Consider the following 21,885-nt stretch of genomic DNA (forward strand, 5'->3'; position numbering starts at 1 on the left):
TCATTCATAAGATGAACACAAGAGTAAAGTACTAAGCTAAAATTCACAACAGTTACACTAAAAAACTTACAGAAGTATTAACGAAACCCGGGGGGGGGGGGGGGTGTTGTCGAACTAGCTAATGCAAGCTAACTGCTAGCGAAAATGCTCACCACTCCTAAGATTTACACAGGACTAAAATAAAGATCTAAAATTCACGACAGTTACACTTTAAACACATTAAACAGGTAAAAAAAAAGCTTTAAAGGTAACGGCGGGAGAGCGAGGGGGGGAGTCGACCTAGCTAGTGAATACTAACCTCTAGCGAATACTAACCGCCAGCAAATGCTAACCGCTAGCAATTCACAACAGGACTGTAGTTAAATAAGATTGAGAGTATACACTTAACAACCAGAAGAGTGCTAAACAGAAATAAAAGAAACGTATATAACCGTGTAAAGTTCAGAAGAGCGTCACAACAGCAAACAATCCACTGGAAGCCTCTGGTACGGTGAATATTCAGTGAATCACTGAATATGTTCAGTGATTCACTGAACATATTCAGTGATTCACAGACTCATTAACTGACTGACTCACTGACTCATTAACTGACTGACTCACTGACTCATTAACGGACTGACTCACTGACTCATTAACGGACTGGCTCACTGACTCATTAACGGACTGACTCACTGACTCATTAACTGACTGACTCACTGACTCATTAACGGACTGACTCACTGACTCATTAACTGACTGGCTCACTGACTCATTAACGGACTGACTCACTGACTCATTAACTGACTGACTCACTGACTCATTAACTGACTGGCTCACTGACTCATTAACGGACTGGCTCACTGACTCATTAACTGACTGACTCACTGACTCATTAACGGACTGACTCACTGACTCATTAACTGACTGGCTCACTGACTCATTAACGGACTGGCTCACTGACTCATTAACGAACTGACTCACTGACTCATTAACAGACTGACTCACTGACTCATTAACTGACTGGCTCACTGACTCATTAACGGACTGGCTCACTGACTCATTAACGGACTGACTCACTGACTCATTAACTGACTGGCTCACTGACTCATTAACTGACTGGCTCACTGACTCATTAACAGACTGGCTCACTGACTCATTAACGAACTGACTCACTGACTCATTAACGGACTGACTCACTGGTTGGATGTCGGCACCATAAAAACTCAATTCATGCTCGACATAAAATAATAATCATTTATTACAGACCTGACAAACATGTCTTTAAACTAACTTCAACATGCTGCATGTTGAAGTTATGCTCTCTAAGTCATGCTCTCTAATGTCCACATCCTGAGCTGGTTCAGATGTTGTGAGACCAAACTGTGGATGATCTTGAACATCAAACCCACAATGACCATAAACACAAAATTATCAAATGTCATTTGTATGTATGTGTGAGTGAACTGGTGATGGAGTTAGAGTCGTAACCACAGTGACTCCACCCACCTCACTGTCAGCACTCTGAACCCTCGCGAAGGTCATCGCCACCGCTTCCTCCAACTCAGACAGTTCAGAGTCTGTTGTTCCTCCAAAGCGATTCTTGGCCTTTTGCTCCAACAGCCGCAGGTTCGTCTCCAGCTCGTATGACTGACCTGCTGCGATGTACACCTGCCAGGTAAGACGGCATGCAGCACGTTACCTCACGGGGGCATTAAGGAGCACCAAGCCACAGACAATGGTGCCAGAACAGCCAACAACACAGCAGACAGAGCTGTCTCCTCAGGGGGCGCTAATGAGCAGCAGGTGAGAAATAACAGTGATTATAGTGCAGAACATCACTGTCAAACACACAAACTGTTTTACACATAAAAAAGGAAATTTAGATCTCCAACATTCCTTCCAGGCACAAGATAATGTTTGTGACACTTCATGATAAGATTTCTGACGCCTCACAATAATGTTTGTGACACTTCACCATAAGATTTCTGATGCCTCCGATAAGATTTCTGACATAATGTTTGTGACACCTCACGATAATCTTTTGACGCCTCATGATGTTTCTGATGCATCACAATAATATTAGTAATGCCTCACATTGTGACGTCTCATGATACGATTTCTGACACCTCACGATAATGTTTCTGATGCCTTACAATAATGTTTGTGACACCTCACGATAAGATTTCTGACTCCTCATGATAATGTTTGTGATATCTCACGATAATGTTTGTGATGCCTCATGATAAGATTTCTGACACCTCACGATAATGTTTGTGATGCCTCACAATGTTTGTGGTGCTCATGGTAAGATTTCTGACTCCTCCTGATAATGTTTGTGATTCCACACGATAATGTTTCTGATGCCTCACAATAATATTTGTGACACTCATGATAAGATTTCTGATGCCTCATGATAATGTTTGTGACGCCTCACGAAAATGTTTGTAACACCTCATAAGATTTCTGACACCTCACGATAATGATTTAACACCTCACAATGTTTCTGACACCTCACGATACTGTTTGTGATACTCCACAATAATGTTTGTGACGCCTCATGGTAAGATTTCTGACACCTCATGATAATGTTTGTGACGCCTCATAAAAATGTGTGTGACCCTCATAATAAGATTTCTGACGCCTCATGATAACATTTCTGATGCCTCACGATAATGTTTCTGATGCCTCACAATAATGTTTGTGACGCCTCATGGTAAGATTTCTGACACCTCATGATAATGTTTGTGACGCCTCACAAAAATGTGTGTGACCCTCATGATAAGATTTCTGACGCCTCATGATAAAATTTCTGATGCCTCACGATAATGTTTTAATGCTTCACGATAATGTTTTGACACCTCACGATAAGATTTCTGATGCCTCATGAAAAAGTTTGACGCCTCATGATAATGTTTGTGACACCTCCAATGAGATTTCTGGCACCTCCCAATAATGTTTGTGACACCTCACAATGTTTTTGATGCCTCATGATAAGATTTCTGACACCTCTGATAAGATTTCTGATGCCTCACGATAATGTTTTAACACCTCACAATGTGTCTGACACCTCACGATACTGTTTGTGATGCCTCACAATAAGATTTCTGACACGTCACGATAATGTTGGTGACTTCTCACGATAAGATTTCTGATGCCTCCAAAAGATTTCTGGCACCTTACGATAATGTTTTTGATGCCTCACAATCATCTTTCTGACACCTCATGATAATGTTTGTGTTATCTCACGAAAATGTTTTAACGCCTCACGATAATGCTTGTGACACCTCACAATAATGTTTGTGACACCTCACAATAAGATTTCTGATGCCTCCGATAAGATTTCTGACACCTCATGATAATGTTTGTGACACCTCACGATGTTTTTGATGCCTCATGATAAGATTTCTGACACCTCCAATACGATTTCTGATGCCTCACAATAATGTTTTTAATGCCGCACAATAATGTTTGATGCCTCCCGATAATGTTTGTGACACCTAATAATAATGTTTGTGATACCTCATAAGACTTCTGATGCCTCACGATGTTTGTGACACCTCATGATAAGATTTCTGATGCCTCATGAAAAGATTTTTGATGCCTCATGATGTTTGTGACACCTCACGATAAGCTTTCTGATGCCTCACGATAATGTTTCTGATGTCTCACGATAATGTTTGACACCTCACGATATTGTTTGTGACCCTCATGATAACATTTGTGATGCCTCTGATAAGATTTCTGACACCTCATGATAATGTTTGTGACACCTCACGATGTTTTTGATGCCTCATGATAAGATTTCTGACACCTCCAATAAGATTCTGACACCTCACAATAATGTTTTTAATGCCGCACAATAATGTTTCTGATGCCTCCCGATAATGTTTGTGACACCTAATAATAATGTTTGTGACACCTCACGATAATGTTTGTGACACCTCACGATAAGATTTCTGATGCCTCACGATAAGATTTCTGATGCCTCACAATGTTTCTGATGCCTCATGATAATGTTTGCTGCCTCACGATAATTTTTGTGACACCCATGATAATGTTTGTGATACCTCATAAGACTTCTGATGCCTCACAATAATGTTTGTGACACCTCATAAGATTTCTGATGCCTCATGAAAAGATTTTTGATGCCTCACGATAATGTCTGTGACACCTCACGATAATGTCTGTGACACCTCACGATAATGTTTGTGACACCTCATGATAATATTTCTGATGCCTCACGATACTGTTTCTGACACCTCACAATAACGTTTGTGACGCCTCCTGATAAGATTTTAGATGCCTCACGATAATGTTCGTGACCCTCATAACATTTGTGATGCCTCTGATAAGATTTCTGACACCCCACGACAAGATTTCTGATGCTGCACGATAATGTTTGTGATGCCTCACAATAATGTTTGTGACGCTCATGATAAGATTTCTGATGCCTCATGATAATGTTTATGACACCTCATAAGATTTCTGACACTTCACAATAATGTTTGTGACACCTCACAATAATATTTTTGACACCTCATGATAATGTTTCTGATGCCTCACAATAATGTTTGTAATGCCTCATGATAATGTTTCTGACGCCTCACAATGTTTCTGATGCCTCATGATAATGTTTTCTGCCTCACGATAATGTTTGTGACACCCCATGATAATGTTTCTGATACCTCATAAGACTTCTGATGCCTCACGATAATGTTTGTGACACCTCATGATAAGATTTCTGATGCCTCATGAAAAGATTTTTGATGCCTCACGATAATGTCTGTGACACCTCACGATAATGTTTGTGACACCTCACGATAATATTTCTGATGCCTCACGATACTGTTTCTGACACCTCACAATAATGTTTGTGACACCTCATGATAAGATTTCAGATGCCTCACAATAATGTTCGTGACCCTCATGATAACATTTGTGATGCCTCTTGTTGTGAAAGTGTAGGAACACGGACCCACAACAGGGGGCGTAAATGAACGGGCAATGGATAAGCCAAAACAGTAACAATTTAATGTTATGACGTGCACAACGGAATACAGACAAAACAGGTTTGGAAAAACAGTCAATTATACGTTGAGTGACGTCTGGGCAGGCTCGAGGATAGGAGACATCCGTCCAGAAACGAGCTGGATCCCACACGGCTTCCACCACCAACGGATCTGAAGAACACCGGAGCCGCCAAGTCCTGGGTCCCCAGGTGGCCACCGTCTCCAGCTCTCAGACCTGGTACTGCTGGCAGAGAGAACAAAAACAATGCAGGTGAGTGTGAGTTCGCACACTCAGTAATTCTTCAGTCTGTGTTCTGTAAGGAGGGAGAACCTCCACCTCCAATAACACACTCGTACACTGGAAAACCACTTATCTGGTTGGGGTATGAGGCGAAGCCGTCGCAGTCCACACCAAACGGCAATACAGCAGATAAGGACACGTCGTAGGAAAACGGCTGTAAATGAGATCAGACTCTTGTTCGTTATGGATACAGCAGAGACGTTACCTTTAGGGTAGCTGATTTCTCAGCGGGGAGATGGAGTTGCAGTGCAGCCTTTATGGTGATGGTGATGATTAGTGGGTGAGTGACAGCTGGTACTGATGATAAGTGACAGCTGTCACTCCCGGTTGCTCCGACGCCCTCTCGTGCTTGAAGCCCGCACTTCAAGCAGGGCGCCATCTTGTGGTGGTGGGCCAGCAGTACCTCCTCTTCAGCGGCCCACACAACAGGACCCCCCCCTCAACGGGCGCCTCCTGGCGCCCGATCAGGCTTGTCCGGGTGTCGTCGGTAGAAATCGGCCAGGAGGGCCGGGTCCAGGAGCGTTCTTCAGGTCCATACCCCTCCCAGTCCACCAAGTACTGGAACCCCCGGGCCCTTCCGACGGACATCCAGGAGCCGGCGCACGGTCCAAGCCGGCTCCCCGTCGATGATCTGGGCAGGAGGCGGCGCCGGTCAAGGGGCACAGAGTGGAGAGGTATGGCAGGGCTTAAGTCTCGACACATGAAAGAAGGGGTGAATCCGCAGTGAAGCTGGTAGCTTCAGCTTCACTGCGGCCGGACTGAGGACTTTGGTGAAAGGTCCAATGAATCTGTCTTTTAGCTTTTGTGATTCCACCTGCAGGGGGTTGTCCTTTGTGGATAGCCAAACCTCCTGCCCGGCTGGTATGCAGGGGCCGGGGTACGCCGGCGGTCTGCATGGGCCTTGGCCCTCGTCCGGGCTCTGAGCAGGGCAGAGTGGGCGGTACGCCACACCCGACGGCACCTCCTCAGATGGGCCTGGACCGAGGGCACCCTGACCTCTCCCTCCACTAGCGGGAACAATGGGGGCTGGTACCCCAAACATACCTCAAACGGGGAGAGGCCGGTAGCAGATGATACTTGACTATTGTGAGCGTACTCGATCCAGGTCAGATGGTTGCTCCAGGCCGTCGGGTGCGCGGAGGTCACGCAGAATCCTGGTTCGCCCGCTCTGCCTGTCCGTTCGTCTGAGGATGGTACCCGGACAAGAGACTTACGGTGGCCCCCAGTTCCCTGCAGAAACTCCTCCAGACCTGAGAGGAGAACTGAGGACCACGATCTGAGTCGACGTCCGATTGAATCCCATGCAGACGCACGACGTGGTGGACCAGGAAGTCTGCAGTCTCCTGGGCCGTCGGGAGCTTTGGGAGGGCCACGAAGTGGGCCGCCTTGGAGAACCAGTCCACTATCGTGAGGATGGTCGTCATGCCCTGGGACGGCGGGAGGCCCGTGACAAAGTCCAGGCCGATGTGAGACCAGGGGCGATGAGGCACGGGCAAAGTCTGGAGGAGGCCTGGGGCCTTATGATGGTCAGCTTTGCCCCTGGCGCAGGTGGTGCAGGCCTGGACGTATTCCCGGACGTCGGCTTCCAGAGACGCCCACCAGAAGCGCTGCCGGACCACTGCCATGGTTCTTCGCACCCCTGGATGGCAGGAGAGTTTGGAACCGTGACAGAAGTCAAGGACTGCAGCCCTGGCCTCTGGTGGGATGTACAACTTGTTCTTCGGACCGGTCCCCGGGTCCGGGTACCGTGTCAGGGCCTCCCGGACGGTCTTCTCCACGTCCCAGGTGAGGGTGGCCATGACAGTGGACTCGGGGATGATGGTTTCTGTTGGGTCTGACAGCTCGGTCTTGACTTCCTCCTCATGCACCCAGAACAGGGCGTCAGATCGTTGGTTCTTCGTCCCGGGGCGATAAGTGATCTGAAAGTCAAAACGCCCGAAGAACAGTGACCAGCGGGCTTGCCTGGGGTTCAGACGCTTGGCGGTCCGAATGTACTCCAGGTTCCGATGGTCCGTGAAAACCGTAACCGTAACCGTACCGAAGCTCCCTCCAATAGATGTCTCCACTCCTCAAGAGCCTCCTTCACTGCAAGAAGTTCCCGATTGCCGACGTCATAGTTCCTTTCAGCCGGGGTCAACCTGCGGGAAAGTAGGCACGCACATGGGTGGAGAACCTTGTCGGACTCCCCGCTCTGGGATAGCACGGCTCCTATCCCTGAGTCAGAGGCATCCACTTCGACTATAAACTAGCGTTTTGGATCGGGCTGCACCAGAACTGGTGCGGTCGAGAACCGGCGTTTCAACTCCCTAAACGCGGCTTCGCACCGATCCGACCAGGTGAAGGGGACTTTAGTGGAGGTCAGGGCTGTCAGGGGGCTAACTACCTGACTGTAGCCCTTGATGAACCTCCGGCAAAAATTTGCAAAACCGAGGAACTGTTGCAGTTTCCTACGGTTTGTTGGTTGGGGCCAGTCTCTCACCGCCGCAACCTTGGCCGGATGAGGGGCGACGGAGTTGGAGGAGATTATGAACCCCAGGAAAGACAAAGAAGAGCGGTGGAACTCGCACTTCTTGCCCTTCACAAACAGTCGGTTCTCCAACAACCGCTGCAGGACCTGATGTACATGCTGGACATGGGTCTCAGGATCCGGGGAAAAGATGAGTATATCGTCTCGATATACGAAGACAAACCGATGCAGGAAGTCCCGCAAGACGTCATTAACCAAGGCCTGGAACGTCGCGGGCGCATTGGTGAGGCCGAACGGCATGACCAGGTACTCAAAGTGACCTAACGGGGTGTTAAATGCCGTCTTCCACTTGTCTCCCTTCTGGATCCGAACCAGGTGGTACGCATTCCTAAGATCGAGTTTGGTGAATATTTGGGCTCCATGCAGGGGCGTGAACACCGAATCCAACAGGGGCAACGGGTATCGGTTGCGAACCGTTATTCCGTTCAGCCCTCTGTAAGCGATGCATGGACGGAGTCCGCCGTCCTTCTTACCCACAAAAAAGAAACCTGCACCCATCGGGGAGGTGGAGTTCCGGATCAACCCGGCAGCTAATGAGTCCCGGATGTAGGTCTCCATTGATTCGCGTTCCGGACGTGAGAGGTTGTACAGCCTGCTGGATGGGTACTCAACGCCCGGGATCAAATCAATGGTGCAATCGTACGGTCGGTGCGGGGGAAGAGTGAGTGCCAGATCTTTTGCTGAAAACGTCAGCAAGATCATGGTACTCCTCCGGCACCGCTGTCAGATTGGGGGGGGACTTTGACCTCCTCGTTAGCTGTCACACCAGGCGGAACCGAGGATCCTAGACATTCCCGGTGGCAGGTTTCACTCCACTGAGCCACAACCCCAGATGGCCAATCAATCCAGGGATTGTGCATTATCATCTAAGAATAACCCAAAATCACACGGGAGGTGGACAGTGTTACAAAAAACACAATTTCCTCCCTGTGATTACCAGACACAACCAACGTCACGGGCTGTGTCTGGTGTGTGATTAGTGGAAGAAGGGTGCCATCTAGTGCCCGTACCTTCAAAGGTGAAGGTAGAGCCACTAGAGGGAGCCCGACCTCCCTTGCCCATCTGCTGTCCAGCAGATTCCCTTCCGACCCCGTGTCTACCAGTGCTGGGGCGTGAAGGGTCAGATCCCCACTCAGAATCGTAACTGGGATATGTGCGGATTTACGAGGTTTCCCCGCGTGCGTGTTATGGCCCACCCTTAGCCCAGTTTCTAAGGACGGGCGTTGTCGTTTAACCACTTGGGGCAGTTCCTCTGTAGGTGCTCACTCGAGCCACAGAAAAAACACTCCCCACGGGCCAGCCTCCGTTGTCTGTTATTTGATTTGACTTTGGCCCTGCTCGTGTCCATGGCTTCGTCAGCAGGGGGAGCTGTTGCCACACGGGAGTCTTTGGCTGTGGAGCGTGGGGATGGCGGCACCCTTTCGGACCCGGAAGAGAGAGGGACGGCTCGTGCCCGGCCACGCCCCCCGCCCTGCTCCCGACGATGTTCCTCTAATCAGTTATCTAATCGTATAACCAGATCAAGCCCATCCAAGTCCCGCGGTTCGTCCTTAGCCAGCAGGTGCTCCTTCAGGACCGGAGACAGTCCATTTACGAAGGCGGCGCGGAGCGCAACGTTATTCCAGCCGGACCTCGCAGCCGCGATGCAGAAGTCGACTGCATACTCGGCTGCGCTCCGACGCCCCTGTCTCATTGACAGCAGCACGTTCGAAGCAGTCTCGCCTCTATTGGGGTGATCAAAAACCTGTTTGAACTCCCTCACAAACCCAGTATATGTCGTTAGGAGCCATGAATTTTGCTCCCAGAGCACCGTAGCCCAGGCGCGTGCCTCTCCTCGAAGCAAATTTATTACGTAAGCCACCCAGCTAGCGTCTGACGAATACATGATGGGACGCTGTGAAAAGACGAGCGAGCACTGCATCAAGAAGTCCACGCATGTCTCGACACAGCCTCCGTACAGCTCCGGAGGGCTTATGTATGCTTCAAGGGACGGTGGGGGGGTTCATTGAATGACCAGCGGAATGTCTGTCTCTGGCACTCGATCAGCAGGAGGAGGTGCTGCAGCAGTGCCCTGAGCATGCGCTTCCACCTGGGCGGTGAGAGCCTCCATCCTCCGATTGAGAATAACGTTCTGCTCGGTAACTAAGTCCAACCGAGCAGTAAAAGCGGTTAAGATTTGCTGCAGCTCACCTAACACGCCTCCTGCTGATGCCTGTGCACCTCGCTCTTCCATTGGCTGTTCAAGCGATGGTTGACACCCCTCGGGATCCATGACGCTGGCCGAGAAATCCTGTTGTGAAAGTGTAGGAACACGGACCCACAACAGGGGGCGTAAATGAACGGGCAATGGATAAGCCAAAACAGTAACAATTTAATGTTATGACGTGCACAACGGAATACAGACAAAACAGGTTTGGAAAAACAGTCAATTATACGTTGAGTGACGTGTGGGCAGGCTCGAGGATAGGAGACGTCTGTCCAGAAACGAGCTGGATCCCACACAGCTTCCACCACCAACGGATTTGAAGAACACCGGAGCCGCCAAGTCCTAGGTCCCCAGGTGGCCACCGTCTCCAGCTGTCAGATCTGGTACTGCTGGCAGAGAGAACAAAAACAATGCAGGTGAGTGTGAGTTCGCGCACACAGTAATTCTTCAGTCTGTGTTCTGTAAGGAGGGAGAACCTCCACTTCCAATAACACACTCGTACACTGGAAAACCACTTATCTGGTTGGGGTGTGAGGCGAAGCCGTCGCAGTCCACACCAAACGCCAATACAGCAGATAAGGACACGTCGCAGGAAAACGGCTGTAAATGAGATCAGACTCTTGTTCATTATGGATACAGCAGAGACGTTACCTTTAGGGTAATTTCTCAGCGGGGAGATGGAATTGCAGTCCAGCCTTTATGGTGATGGTGATGATTAGTGGGTGAGTGACAGCTGGTACTGATGATAAGTGACAGCTGTCACTCCCGGTTGCTCCGACGCCCTCCCGACGCCTCATGATAATGTTTGTGATGCCTCACGATAATGTTTATGACACCTCATAAGATTTCTGACACTTCACAATAATGTTTGTGACACCTCACAATAATATTTTTGACACCTCATGAAAAGATTTTTGATGCCTCACAATAATGTTTTAATGCCTCACGATAATGTTTGTGACACCTCACGATAAGATTTCTGATGCCTCACGAAAAAGTTTGTGGCACCTCATGATAATGTTTGTGACGCCTCCGATAAGATTTCTGACGCCTCACAATGTTTCTGATGCCTCATGATAATGTTTGCTGCCTCACGATAATGTTTGTGACACCCCATAATGTTTGTGATGCCTCATGAAAAGATTTTTGATGCCTCACGATAATGTTTGTGACACCTCACGATAAGATTTCTGATGCCTCACGATAATGTTTCTGATGTCTCACGATAATGTTTGACGCCTCACGATATTGTTTCTGACACCTCACAATAATGTTTGTGACGCCTCATGATAAGATTTCAGATGCCTCACGATAATGTTTGTGACCCTCATGATAACATTTGTGATGCCTCTGATAAGATTTCTGACACCTCATGATAATGTTTGTGACACCTCACGATGTTTTTGATGCCTCATGATAAGATTTCTGACACCTCCAATAAAATTCCTGATGCCTCACAATAATGTTTTTAATGCTGCACAATGTTTCTGATGCCTCTCGATAATGTTTGTGACACCTAATAATAATGTTTGTGACACCTCACAATAAGATTTCTGATGCCTCACGATACGATTTCTGATGTCTCACGATAATGTTTGATGCCTCACGATAATGTTTGCTGCCTCAAGATAATGTTTGTGACACCCCATGATAATGTCTGTGATACCTCATAAGACGTCTGATGCCTCACGATAATGTTTGTGACACCTCATGATAAGATTTCTGATGCCTCATGAAAAGATTTCTGATGTCTCACGATAATGTTTGATGCCTCACGATATTGTTTTTGACACCTCACAATAATGTTTGTGACGCCTCATGATAAGATTTCAGATGCCTCACAATAATGTTTTTGACACCCCACGACAAGATTTCTGATGCCACGCGATAATGTTTGTGATGCCTCACGATAATGTTTATGACACCTCATAAGATTTCTGACACCTCACGATAATGTTTATGACACCTCACAATAATCTTTTTGACATCTCATGATAATGTTTCTGATGCCTCACAATAATGTTTGTGATGCCTTATGATAATGTTTGTGACACCTCATGGTAAGATTTCTTACGCCTCATGAAAAGATTTTTGATGCCTCACAATAATGTGTAATTTGTGACACCTCACGATAAGATTTCTGATGCCTCATGAAAAAGTTTGTGACACCTCATGATAATGTTTGTGACGCCTCCGATAGGATTGCTGATGCCTCCCAATAATGTTTGTGACGCTTCACAATGTTTGTGATGCTCACAACAACATTTCTGATGCCTCCGATAAGATTTCTGACACCACATGATAATGTTTGTGACACCTCACGATAAGATTTCTTATGCCTCACGATAATGTTTCTGACACCTCATAATAATGTTTGTGATGCCTCACAATGTTTGTGACACCTCACAATGTTTGTGACACCTCACAATAAGAATTGTGATGCCTCCGATAAGATTTACGACACCTCATGATAATGTTTGTGACACCTCATAAGATTTCGGACGCTTCACGATAATGTTTGTGACCCTCATGATAAGATTTCTGATGCCTCTGATAAGATTTCTGACGCCTTATGATATTGTTTCTGACGCGTCACAATAATGTTTGTGATGCCTCATGATAATGTTTGTGACACCTCACAATAAGAATTCTGATGCCTCCTATAAGATTTACGACATCTCACGATAATGTTTGTGACACCTCACGGTAATGTTTGATGCCTCACGATAATGTTTGATGCCTCAAGATAATGTTTGTGACCCTCATGATAAGATTTCTGACGCCTCACGATATTGTTTCATGCCTCACGATAATGTTTGTGACGCCTCATGATATTGTTTCTGACACCTCACGATAATGTTTCTGATGCCTCATGATGTTTGATGCCTCACCATAATGTTTGTGATGCCTCATGATAAGATTTCGGACGCCTCACGATATTGTTTCTGACACCTCACAATAATGTTTGTTACGCCTCATGATAAGATTTCTGACGCCTCACAATGTTTCTGATGCCTCATGATAATGTTTGCTGCCTCACGATAATGTTTGTGACACCCCATGATGTTTGTGATACCTCATAAGACTTCTGATGCCTCACGATAATGTTTGTGACACCTCATGATAAGATTTCTGATGCCTCATGAAAAGATTTTTGATGCCTCACGATAATGTTTGTGACACCTCACGATAACATTTCTGAAGTCAATGATGTTTCTGATGTCTCACGATAATGTTTGATGCCTCACAATATTGTTTCTGACACCTCACAATAATGTTTGTGACGCCTCATGATAACATTTGTGATGCCTCTGATAAGATTTCTGACACCTCACGATAATGTTTGTGATACCCCACGACAAGATTACTGATGCCCCGCGATAATGTTTGTGATGCCTCACAGTAATGTTTGTGACGCTCATGATAACATTTCTGATGTCTCATGATAATGTTTGTGACACCTCATAAGATTTCTGACACCTCACGATAATGTTTGTGACACCTCACAATAATCTTTTTGACACCTCATGATAATGTTTCTGATGCCTCACAATAATGTTTGTGATGCCTCATGATAATGTTTGTGACACCTCATGGTAAGATTTCTTACGCCTCATGAAAAGATTTGTGATGCCTCACAATAATGTTTTAATGCCTCACGATAATGTTTGTGACACCTCACGATAAGATTTCTGATGCCTCACGAAAAAGTTTGTGACACCTCATGATAATGTTTGTGTTATGTGTCGGATGCAGCTCGGAGAACCGACCAGCGTTTGAAGGACCCAGTATGAAATAAGCAGAGCACGGTACAAAGGCTAACTGAATTTAATACATAACAGTGATACAAAATACAACAAAAGAAAGTGCGGTCTGGCGTGGTGCGCTCCCAGCAGCCCTAACGGTCCGGAGCCAGAAGCTGTTCGGACCCAAGGACCCCGCCGACACCCCCCAGGTGGCTGCAACAAACCGAGTCTGTGAAAGAAGGAACCATTATGTGAGTCCACACTCTACACACAGAGAGAACACTTAAAGGTGTACAAACAGCAAACACTTCCTGGCTTGATTACTAATCAGCTTCCCAACCTGCAGGCATGGAACATCCAGTTCACAAAACTCCACTGCAGTGGAAGCCGATACATGACTAACGTACAGCTCAATATAAAAAGGTGTGAGGGACACCACATTTACTGACTGTATAAATGTTAGTCACAAAATCTAACGTACCTCAGGAAGTGTGCTGACGAGCGTGAGACCTCACCCCCTCCTCTTTCACAGACCGTGCATCAAACCCTGGACGTTCTCTGCATCCACTGATGATGAGATGGCTCCCAAGACGACGATCTCACCCGTCTGGTCACAAGGTCGAGTCTCTGGCAAATACACACTGTATACTCCAGTCTTAAATGCCACCATGTTCCAATCCATATAGATGCACCTCAGCTGTGAGTCCTGACGAGCCGCAGGTGATCAGGGTGAGGTCCTGATAACCTCAGCAACACAGCCACTCAGTCCCAAATGCAAGCCACCTGGAAGGAAAAACAAAAGACAGAAACAAAAAGGCAGCCAGGCCCCCCCAGCCATATAACAGTTTGTGACGCCTCCGATAGGATTTCTGACGCCTCCCGATAACGTTTGTGACGCTTCACAATGTTTGTAACGCTCACAATAAGATTTCTGACACCTCCGATAAGATTTCTGACACCACATGATAATGTTTGTGACACCTCACGATAAGATTTCTTATGCCTCACGATAATGTTTCTGACACCTCATAATAATGTTTGTGATGCCTCACAATGTTTGTGACACCTCACAATAAGAATTGTGATGCCTCCAATAAGATTTACGACACCTCATGATATTGTTTCTGACACCTCACAATAATGTTTTAATGCCTCACGATAATGTTTGTGACCCTCATGATAAGATTTCTGATGCCTCCGATAAGATTTCTGACGCCTCATGATATTGTTTCTGATGCGTCACAATAATGTTTGTGATGCCTCATGATAAGATTTCTGACGCCTCATGATAATGTTTGTGACGCCCCATGATAATGTTTGTGACACCTCACAATAAGAATTCTGATGCCTCCTATAAGATTTCCGACATCTCATGATAATGTTTGTGACACCTCACGGTAATGTTTCTGATGCCTCACGATAATGTTTGATGCCTCATGATAATGTTTGTGACACCCCATTATCATTATTTTGATGCCTCACAAGATTTCTGATGCCTCACGATAATGTTTGACGCCTCATGATAATGTTTGTGACACCCCATTATCATTATTTTGATGCCTCACAAGATTTCTGATGCCTCACGATAATGTTTGACGCCTCATGATAATGTTTGTGACACCCCATGATAATGTTTGTGACGCCTCATAAGATTTCTGATGCCTCACGATAATGTTTGTGACCCTCATGATAAGATTTCTGACGCCTCACAATATTGTTTGATGCCTCGCGATAATGTTTGTGACACCTCATGATATTGTTTCTGACACCTCATGATAATGTTTCTGATGCCTCACGATGTTTGACGCCTCACGATAATGTGTGTGATGCCTCATGATAAGATTTCTGACGCCTCACGATATTGTTTGGTATTTGGTATTGGATATTGGTTTTTGAGGCCATGAGAACATTATTTAATTGGCATTTGTCTAATGATGATGAGAAAACATACGTCAGTGTTAGCATGCTAGTGCTATTGTTATCATGTTCAATAATGTAAATATCTTTAGAATCCTATGTACACATGTATAATGACAGTAAAGATCTTTCTGATTCTGAATTCTGATTGTGATGTTTATTTGTATGTTCACATACTGTGTTAACATGTTTTGCTATGCTGGCACAAGCTGCTAGTGCTAACATTGTCATTAGTAAGTCAAAGCTAAAATGCTTGCATAACTGTTTTCGTGTTTAGCGTGTTGCTGTGAGATGATAAATGTCATGTTAGCATGTTAGCTCACATTTTATTATGCTATCAGATGCTAACTGTCATGTTATTATGACACCACACATAATTATGTTACTTCACATTTTACAATGCTATAGAGGGTTTTCAATCACGTGACCGATTTGCTGCAGGACAGGTGCCGTCTCCATTCTGGATTACAAGGAGGCTGCACGTGATAGAAAAATGAAGAGATTGTCCGGTTATTACGATGCTTTAAATCCTCAAGATAAAGCTATTTATCGTGATCGATGTGTAGCAGTTGGTTCAGTGGATCCGTATCTTATACCAGATAGTGAATTTAGTGGTGATGTAACGAACTGGCTGACAGTGTCACACTGCGATATTGTGAACTAGGAAGCTGCCGACCAGATCAGCCTCGCCGGCCTCCTGCAGAGCATCACAGCGGAGCTCTGAAAGCGGAGGTCGTCTTGAAGTCCTGAGCGATTTCTCTCACCAGGCGCTGGAAGGGCAGCTTGTGGATCAGCAGCTCGGTGCTCGAGGACCACAATGTAAATAAGCATCCGTATTGGAAGCGTTCTTATATTATCCTCGGCAGTATTTTTATGTATTCTTATATAATTTTATTGCCGAATAAAATAAAATTCTGGTAACAGTGGATCTCTCTCAGTGCCACGGTGCCGTGAGGCCTCTTCACACCAACGTTGAAGCTTCTGCAATTGTTCGCCAAATGCACGTAGCGTAACACAGCGGCCACCGCGTCATAATCCAGAATGGCCGCGGGACACAAAATGACGTGACCGATACGTCACATGAAAACCCTCTATAATGTGCAGATTATCGTTACTGTGTTCATGCCAAACTACTGTTATCTGAGCATAATTATGTGCCAGCTAAAATGTATACAGAAGCAAATCCTAGCTTCTATGTTAGCATGACACAGTGAGTGCATGTGTTGTAACATTAACATGCTAACATGGGCAAAGTTCTCACTGTATTGAGAAAAATGATTTCATTTTGGCCTGTTGAGGGCGCAAGATAATGTGCTGTGGCGATGACATGGTGGACCTGTTTAGTGATGCTAACATGGCTAATTTGTTTCGTTGTGGTTGTTTTGCTGCCCCACCCTGCTTACAGGAGTTATCAGGTTTGACACACAGTAGGCGGGGTTAGTTGGACATTGAGGATGTGACGTGAGGAGTGAGGAGGATTCGGTTTGGAGCTTACATTTTCCTCAAGTCCCCTGAAAGCATCATCTGCCTGCTTTGCATCAGCGGCCACTAGCTGGGGTCTGTCGGACGGCTCTGAGACACCGTACTCGACCATCACATTTTCTGTGGCATTAATGGTTCTCAGGACCTCAGTGGTGAGGTCACAGAGGGCAGCAGCTGTAGATTTCTGAAAGTCACGTAAAGGACATACATTAGCATCTGGAAATCACCACCCAATCAGATTTTTGGCTGGATTCTAAAAAAAAAAATCAGTTTTTGATTCTTCAAATACATCAAAAGCGATTCAAGCTGAAGGTTTTTGTAGTTTATTAAAAACTTTCTGAATTCACAGGTTCAGAAGATTGTCCAGCAAAGTGAGTTCAGGCAGACAACTCATGTTTGACAATATTTATTGCAACAGCAGCACAGAGTTCGAGTTATTCCAAAATGGATGAAATTCATTTTAGTCATCAAAATTCTACACACAATACCCCATAATGACAATGTGAAAAAAAATTTTTATTAAGATTTTTGCAAATTTGTCAAAAATAAAAAACTAAGAAATCAGACGTACATAAGTGTTCACAGCTTTTGGCATGAAGCTCAAAACTGAGCTCAGCTGCCTCCTGTTTCCACTGATCATCCTTGAGATGTTTCTACAGCTTAATTGGAGTCCACCTGAGGTAAATTCAGTTGATTGGACATGATTTATAAAGACACACACCTGTCTACATATAAGGTCCCACAGTTAACAGTCAGAGCACAAACCAAGCATGAAGTTGTAGCAAACATGCACGCGCACACAAAAGGACGGTCACAAAAGGACTGTCCTGTACAGAGTTCGCAGACTCAAACCTTGTTCAAAAGGAAATGCAATAACTTGCAATGACACTGGTTTTCTTGCTTTACTCAGGGCCTAGTCACACCTCTGTGGACCATGATGCTCAAAGTCACATGCTTCTGTGAAATGCGACACAAAGGATTTTCAAGTGCCACTCTGAAAGCTTTGACTTCAGCCCCCTTTCACACCGGGCCTGCTTCAATTTGCATATACTGCGTATCTAATAACACAGGAATATCTGCATCAGTTGCGCACTGAGGAGCTCAGCTCAGCTGCAGACAGACTGTGAAATGAGCAGGGGTGCGCTCTGATTTCTGTTATACTTTATATTTTTTTCTCTTCTACATTATGTTTCTTCTTGTGCAGAGCTGCAGGTGTGCGCTCTGATTTCTCTTCTAGTTTATATGTCTTTCTTTTCTAGTTTATATTTCTTCTTGTGCGCAGCTGCAGGTGTGCACTCTGATTTCTCTTCTACTTTATATTTCTTCTTGTGCAGAGCTGCAGGTGTGCGCTCTGATTTCTCTTCTAGTTTATATTTCTTTCTTTTCTAGTTCATATTTCTTCTTGTGCGCAGCTGCAGGTGTGCACTCTGATTTCTCTTCTACTTTATATTTCTTCTTGTGCAGAGCTGCAGGTGTGCGCTCTGATTTCTCTTGTAGTTTATATTTCTTTTTGTGCAGAGCTGCAGGTGTGCGCTCTGATTTATCTTGTAGTTTATATTTCTTTTTGTGCAGAGCTGCAGGAATGCACTCTGATTTCTCTTCTAGTTTATATTTCTTTTTGTGCAGAGCTGCAGGTGTGCGCTCTGATTTCTCTTCTAGTTTATATTTCTTTTTGTGCAGAGCTGCAGGTGTGCGCTCTGATTTCTCTTGTTTATATTTCTTCTTGTGCAGAGCTGCAGGTGTGCGCTCTGATTTCTCTTCTTGTTTATATTTCTTTTTGTGCAGAGCTGCATGTGTGCGCTCTGATTTCTCTTCTTGTTTATATTTCTTTTTGTGCAGAGCTGCATGTGTGCGCTCTGATTTCTCTTCTAGTTGATATTTCTTTTTGTGCAGAGCTGCATGTGTGCGCTCTGATTTCTCTTGTTTATATTTCTTCTTGTGCAGAGCTGCAGGTGTGCGCTCTGATTTCTCTTCTAGTTTATATTTCTTCTTGTGCAGAGCTGCAGGTGTGCGCTCTGATTTCTCTTCTAGTTTATATTTCTTTTTGTGCAGCGCTGCAGGTGTGCGCTCTGATTTCTCTTCTAGTTTATATTTCTTCTTGTGCAGAGCTGCAGGTGTGCGCTCTGATTTCTCTTCTAGTTTATATTTCTTTTTGTGCAGCGCTGCAGGTGTGCGCTCTGATTTCTCTTCTAGTTTATATTTCTTTTTGTGCAGAGCTGCAGGTGTGCGCTCTGATTTCTCTTGTAGTTTATATTTCTTTTTGTGCAGAGCTGCAGATGTGCGCTCTGATTTCTCTTCTAGTTTATATTTCTTTTTGTGCAGAGCTGCAGGTGTGCGCTCTGATTTCTCTTCTAGTTTATATTTCTTTTTGTGCAGAGCTGCAGATGTGCGCTCTGATTTCTCTTGTAGTTTATATTTCTTTTTGTGCAGAGCTGCAGATGTGCGCTCTGATTTCTCTTGTAGTTTATATTTCTTTTTGTGCAGAGCTGCAGGTGTGCGCTCTGATTTCTCTTGTATTTATATTTCTTTTTGTGCAGAGCTGCAGGTGTGCGCTCTGATTTCTCTTGTAGTTTATATTTCTTTTTGTGCAGAGCTGCAGATGTGCGCTCTGATTTCTCTTGTAGTTTATATTTCTTTTTGTGCAGAGCTGCAGATGTGCGCTCTGATTTCTCTTCTAGTTTATATTTCTTTTTGTGCAGAGCTGCAGATGTGCGCTCTGATTTCTCTTCTAGTTTATATTTCTTTTTGTGCAGAGCTGCAGATGTGCGCTCTGATTTCTCTTCTAGTTTATATTTCTTTTTGTGCAGAGCTGCAGATGTGCACTCTGATTTCTCTTCTAGTTTATGCGATGGCTGTGCCAGCATTGTCGCAGAAGCCAGGGCTGTTTTGGCAGTAGAGAATGCTGTGTCTTTCTGCTGACCAGTTCACCAAATGTTTCGTTGTTGCATTTGTGATGACAATGACAATAAATCTCTCATTCATTCATTCATTCATTCATTATATTTCTTCCTGTGACCGCGGAGCTGCAGCCGGCGTTCGCACACGCGCCAACCATCCGTGAGTGGACGTGGAGATGGAGTTATACTGGATGTGGACATGTCCTGTCTCTAGCAATCAGTCCGTGAGCAGGACATATGGACTTTATTCAACACAATCGTGAGAGAACTTGAGGTAAGCGCGATGAGCTGTAGCCAGGCGGCAATGAGCATTTTTTTTTTCTTTTAATTGTTGAAATGTGCTCTTTGAGCGGTGTAGTTTTACTGCATTGTGTACATGGTATAAAAAATTCAACAACAATCCTGTGTGATTTATAGCTCGGCAACAATGGAGCACAGCAGGAATCAAATTGGCGTCGGGTAGCATTATATTGTGTGGGTGTGGCATCCAGTCACGTACCATTAAGTTGCCTCAACTTGTGAGAAAACTAATTCCTTTCTGGTCCTGTGCTCCACATGGTGCCAAAACCTGGCAGCAGGTGGCGCCCATGCTGTGACTACCACCAACTCAACAACATCACAACACCAGACCGCTACCCCATACAGGACTTTTCCAATTGTGCAGGCACTCAAATCGGCGACCACCGGATTACATCTTACAGACATCACATTCGGTGAGGGCGATACCAAACTGCTCTGTGATGTCTCCACAGGGTAGCCACAGCCAGTCCTCCCCACCACATGAAAGCGGCGTGTCTTCAACACTGTGTACAGCCTTTCCAACCCCGGAGTGAAAACATCACAACGGCACGTGGCAGTGAGGTTCGTCTGGCACGGACTCAAAAAGGACTTCAGGGGCGATCTCTTGTGGCACCAGCCAGTGCTCCAAAGTTCACAGACACATCAAGGCTCCCCTGACACACTTCCCAGTACCTGAATGGCGGTTCGACCATGTTATTGTGGACCTTGTGGGACCCCTTCCCCCCTCCTCAGGATTTACACACCTCCTCACCATGGTGAACAGAACCACTCGGTGGCCGGAGGCGGTACCGCTGACATCCACATCAACAGCGAGATGGCCTGAGTGTTCATTGGTACATGGGTCGCTCGTTTTGGAACCCTGGCGGACCTTTGTTCAGACAGGGGCTCACAGTTCACGCCGGAACTATGGAACACGATCACCAACAGCCTAGGGGTCAAACTCCACTGGACCGCGGCATATCATCCCCAAGCCAATGGATTGTGTGAGTGCTTCTATCATTTCATGAAAGCCACTCTATGCGCTGAATTAACTGACAGTGGTTGGCTAGACAGTCTCCCATGGGTCATGCTGGACCTGCGAACTGCCCCCAAGGAGCACCTCCAGTCCCCATCGGCAGAGCTACTTTATGGTCAACCACTACGGGTCCCTGGGGGTTTTGTCCCCAACACCATAGCCCCCTGGTCAGCAACCCACCAAAAGGGCAACCTTCAGAACAAACTTCAACTTTTTGGACCGGTGCTGACTACACAACACATACATGCCCCCACGCCTGCAGTCAGTGGATTACATTTTTATTCATCATGACACATACAGAGGACCACTAGAGCCCCCTCCTCTGTCGTGGCCCTTTTGTGTTCTGTAAACAAGTGCCAAAACCTTCATGCTGGACATTGGCGGCAAAGCCAAACACATTTTGGTGAGCATCAGTGTTTTTGGTGAAAACATCCCCACAGCATGATGTTGCCACCACCATGCTTCACTGTAGGGATGGTGCCTGGTTTCCTCCAAACATGACACCA

The 21,885-nt window shown here is 45.7% G+C and overlaps 1 protein-coding gene across 2 annotated transcripts in view; it reads right to left on the minus strand.

The window, feature by feature from the left end:
* Positions 1-21,885, minus strand: part of mlpha (melanophilin a) — a 267,636-nt gene that overhangs the window by 127,655 nt on the left and 118,096 nt on the right. For both annotated transcript variants that reach the window (XM_034179775.1, XM_034179785.1), the window contains exons 11-12: positions 17,181-17,351; positions 1,486-1,647 (exon numbers count right to left, since the gene is read on the minus strand). In XM_034179775.1, the coding sequence (XP_034035666.1) occupies positions 1,486-1,647; positions 17,181-17,351 (333 nt within the window). The remainder of the gene's footprint in view (positions 1-1,485; positions 1,648-17,180; positions 17,352-21,885) is intronic.

Source organism: Thalassophryne amazonica, chromosome 1 (genome assembly GCF_902500255.1).
Source record: "Thalassophryne amazonica chromosome 1, fThaAma1.1, whole genome shotgun sequence".
NCBI lineage: Eukaryota > Metazoa > Chordata > Actinopteri > Batrachoidiformes > Batrachoididae > Thalassophryne > Thalassophryne amazonica.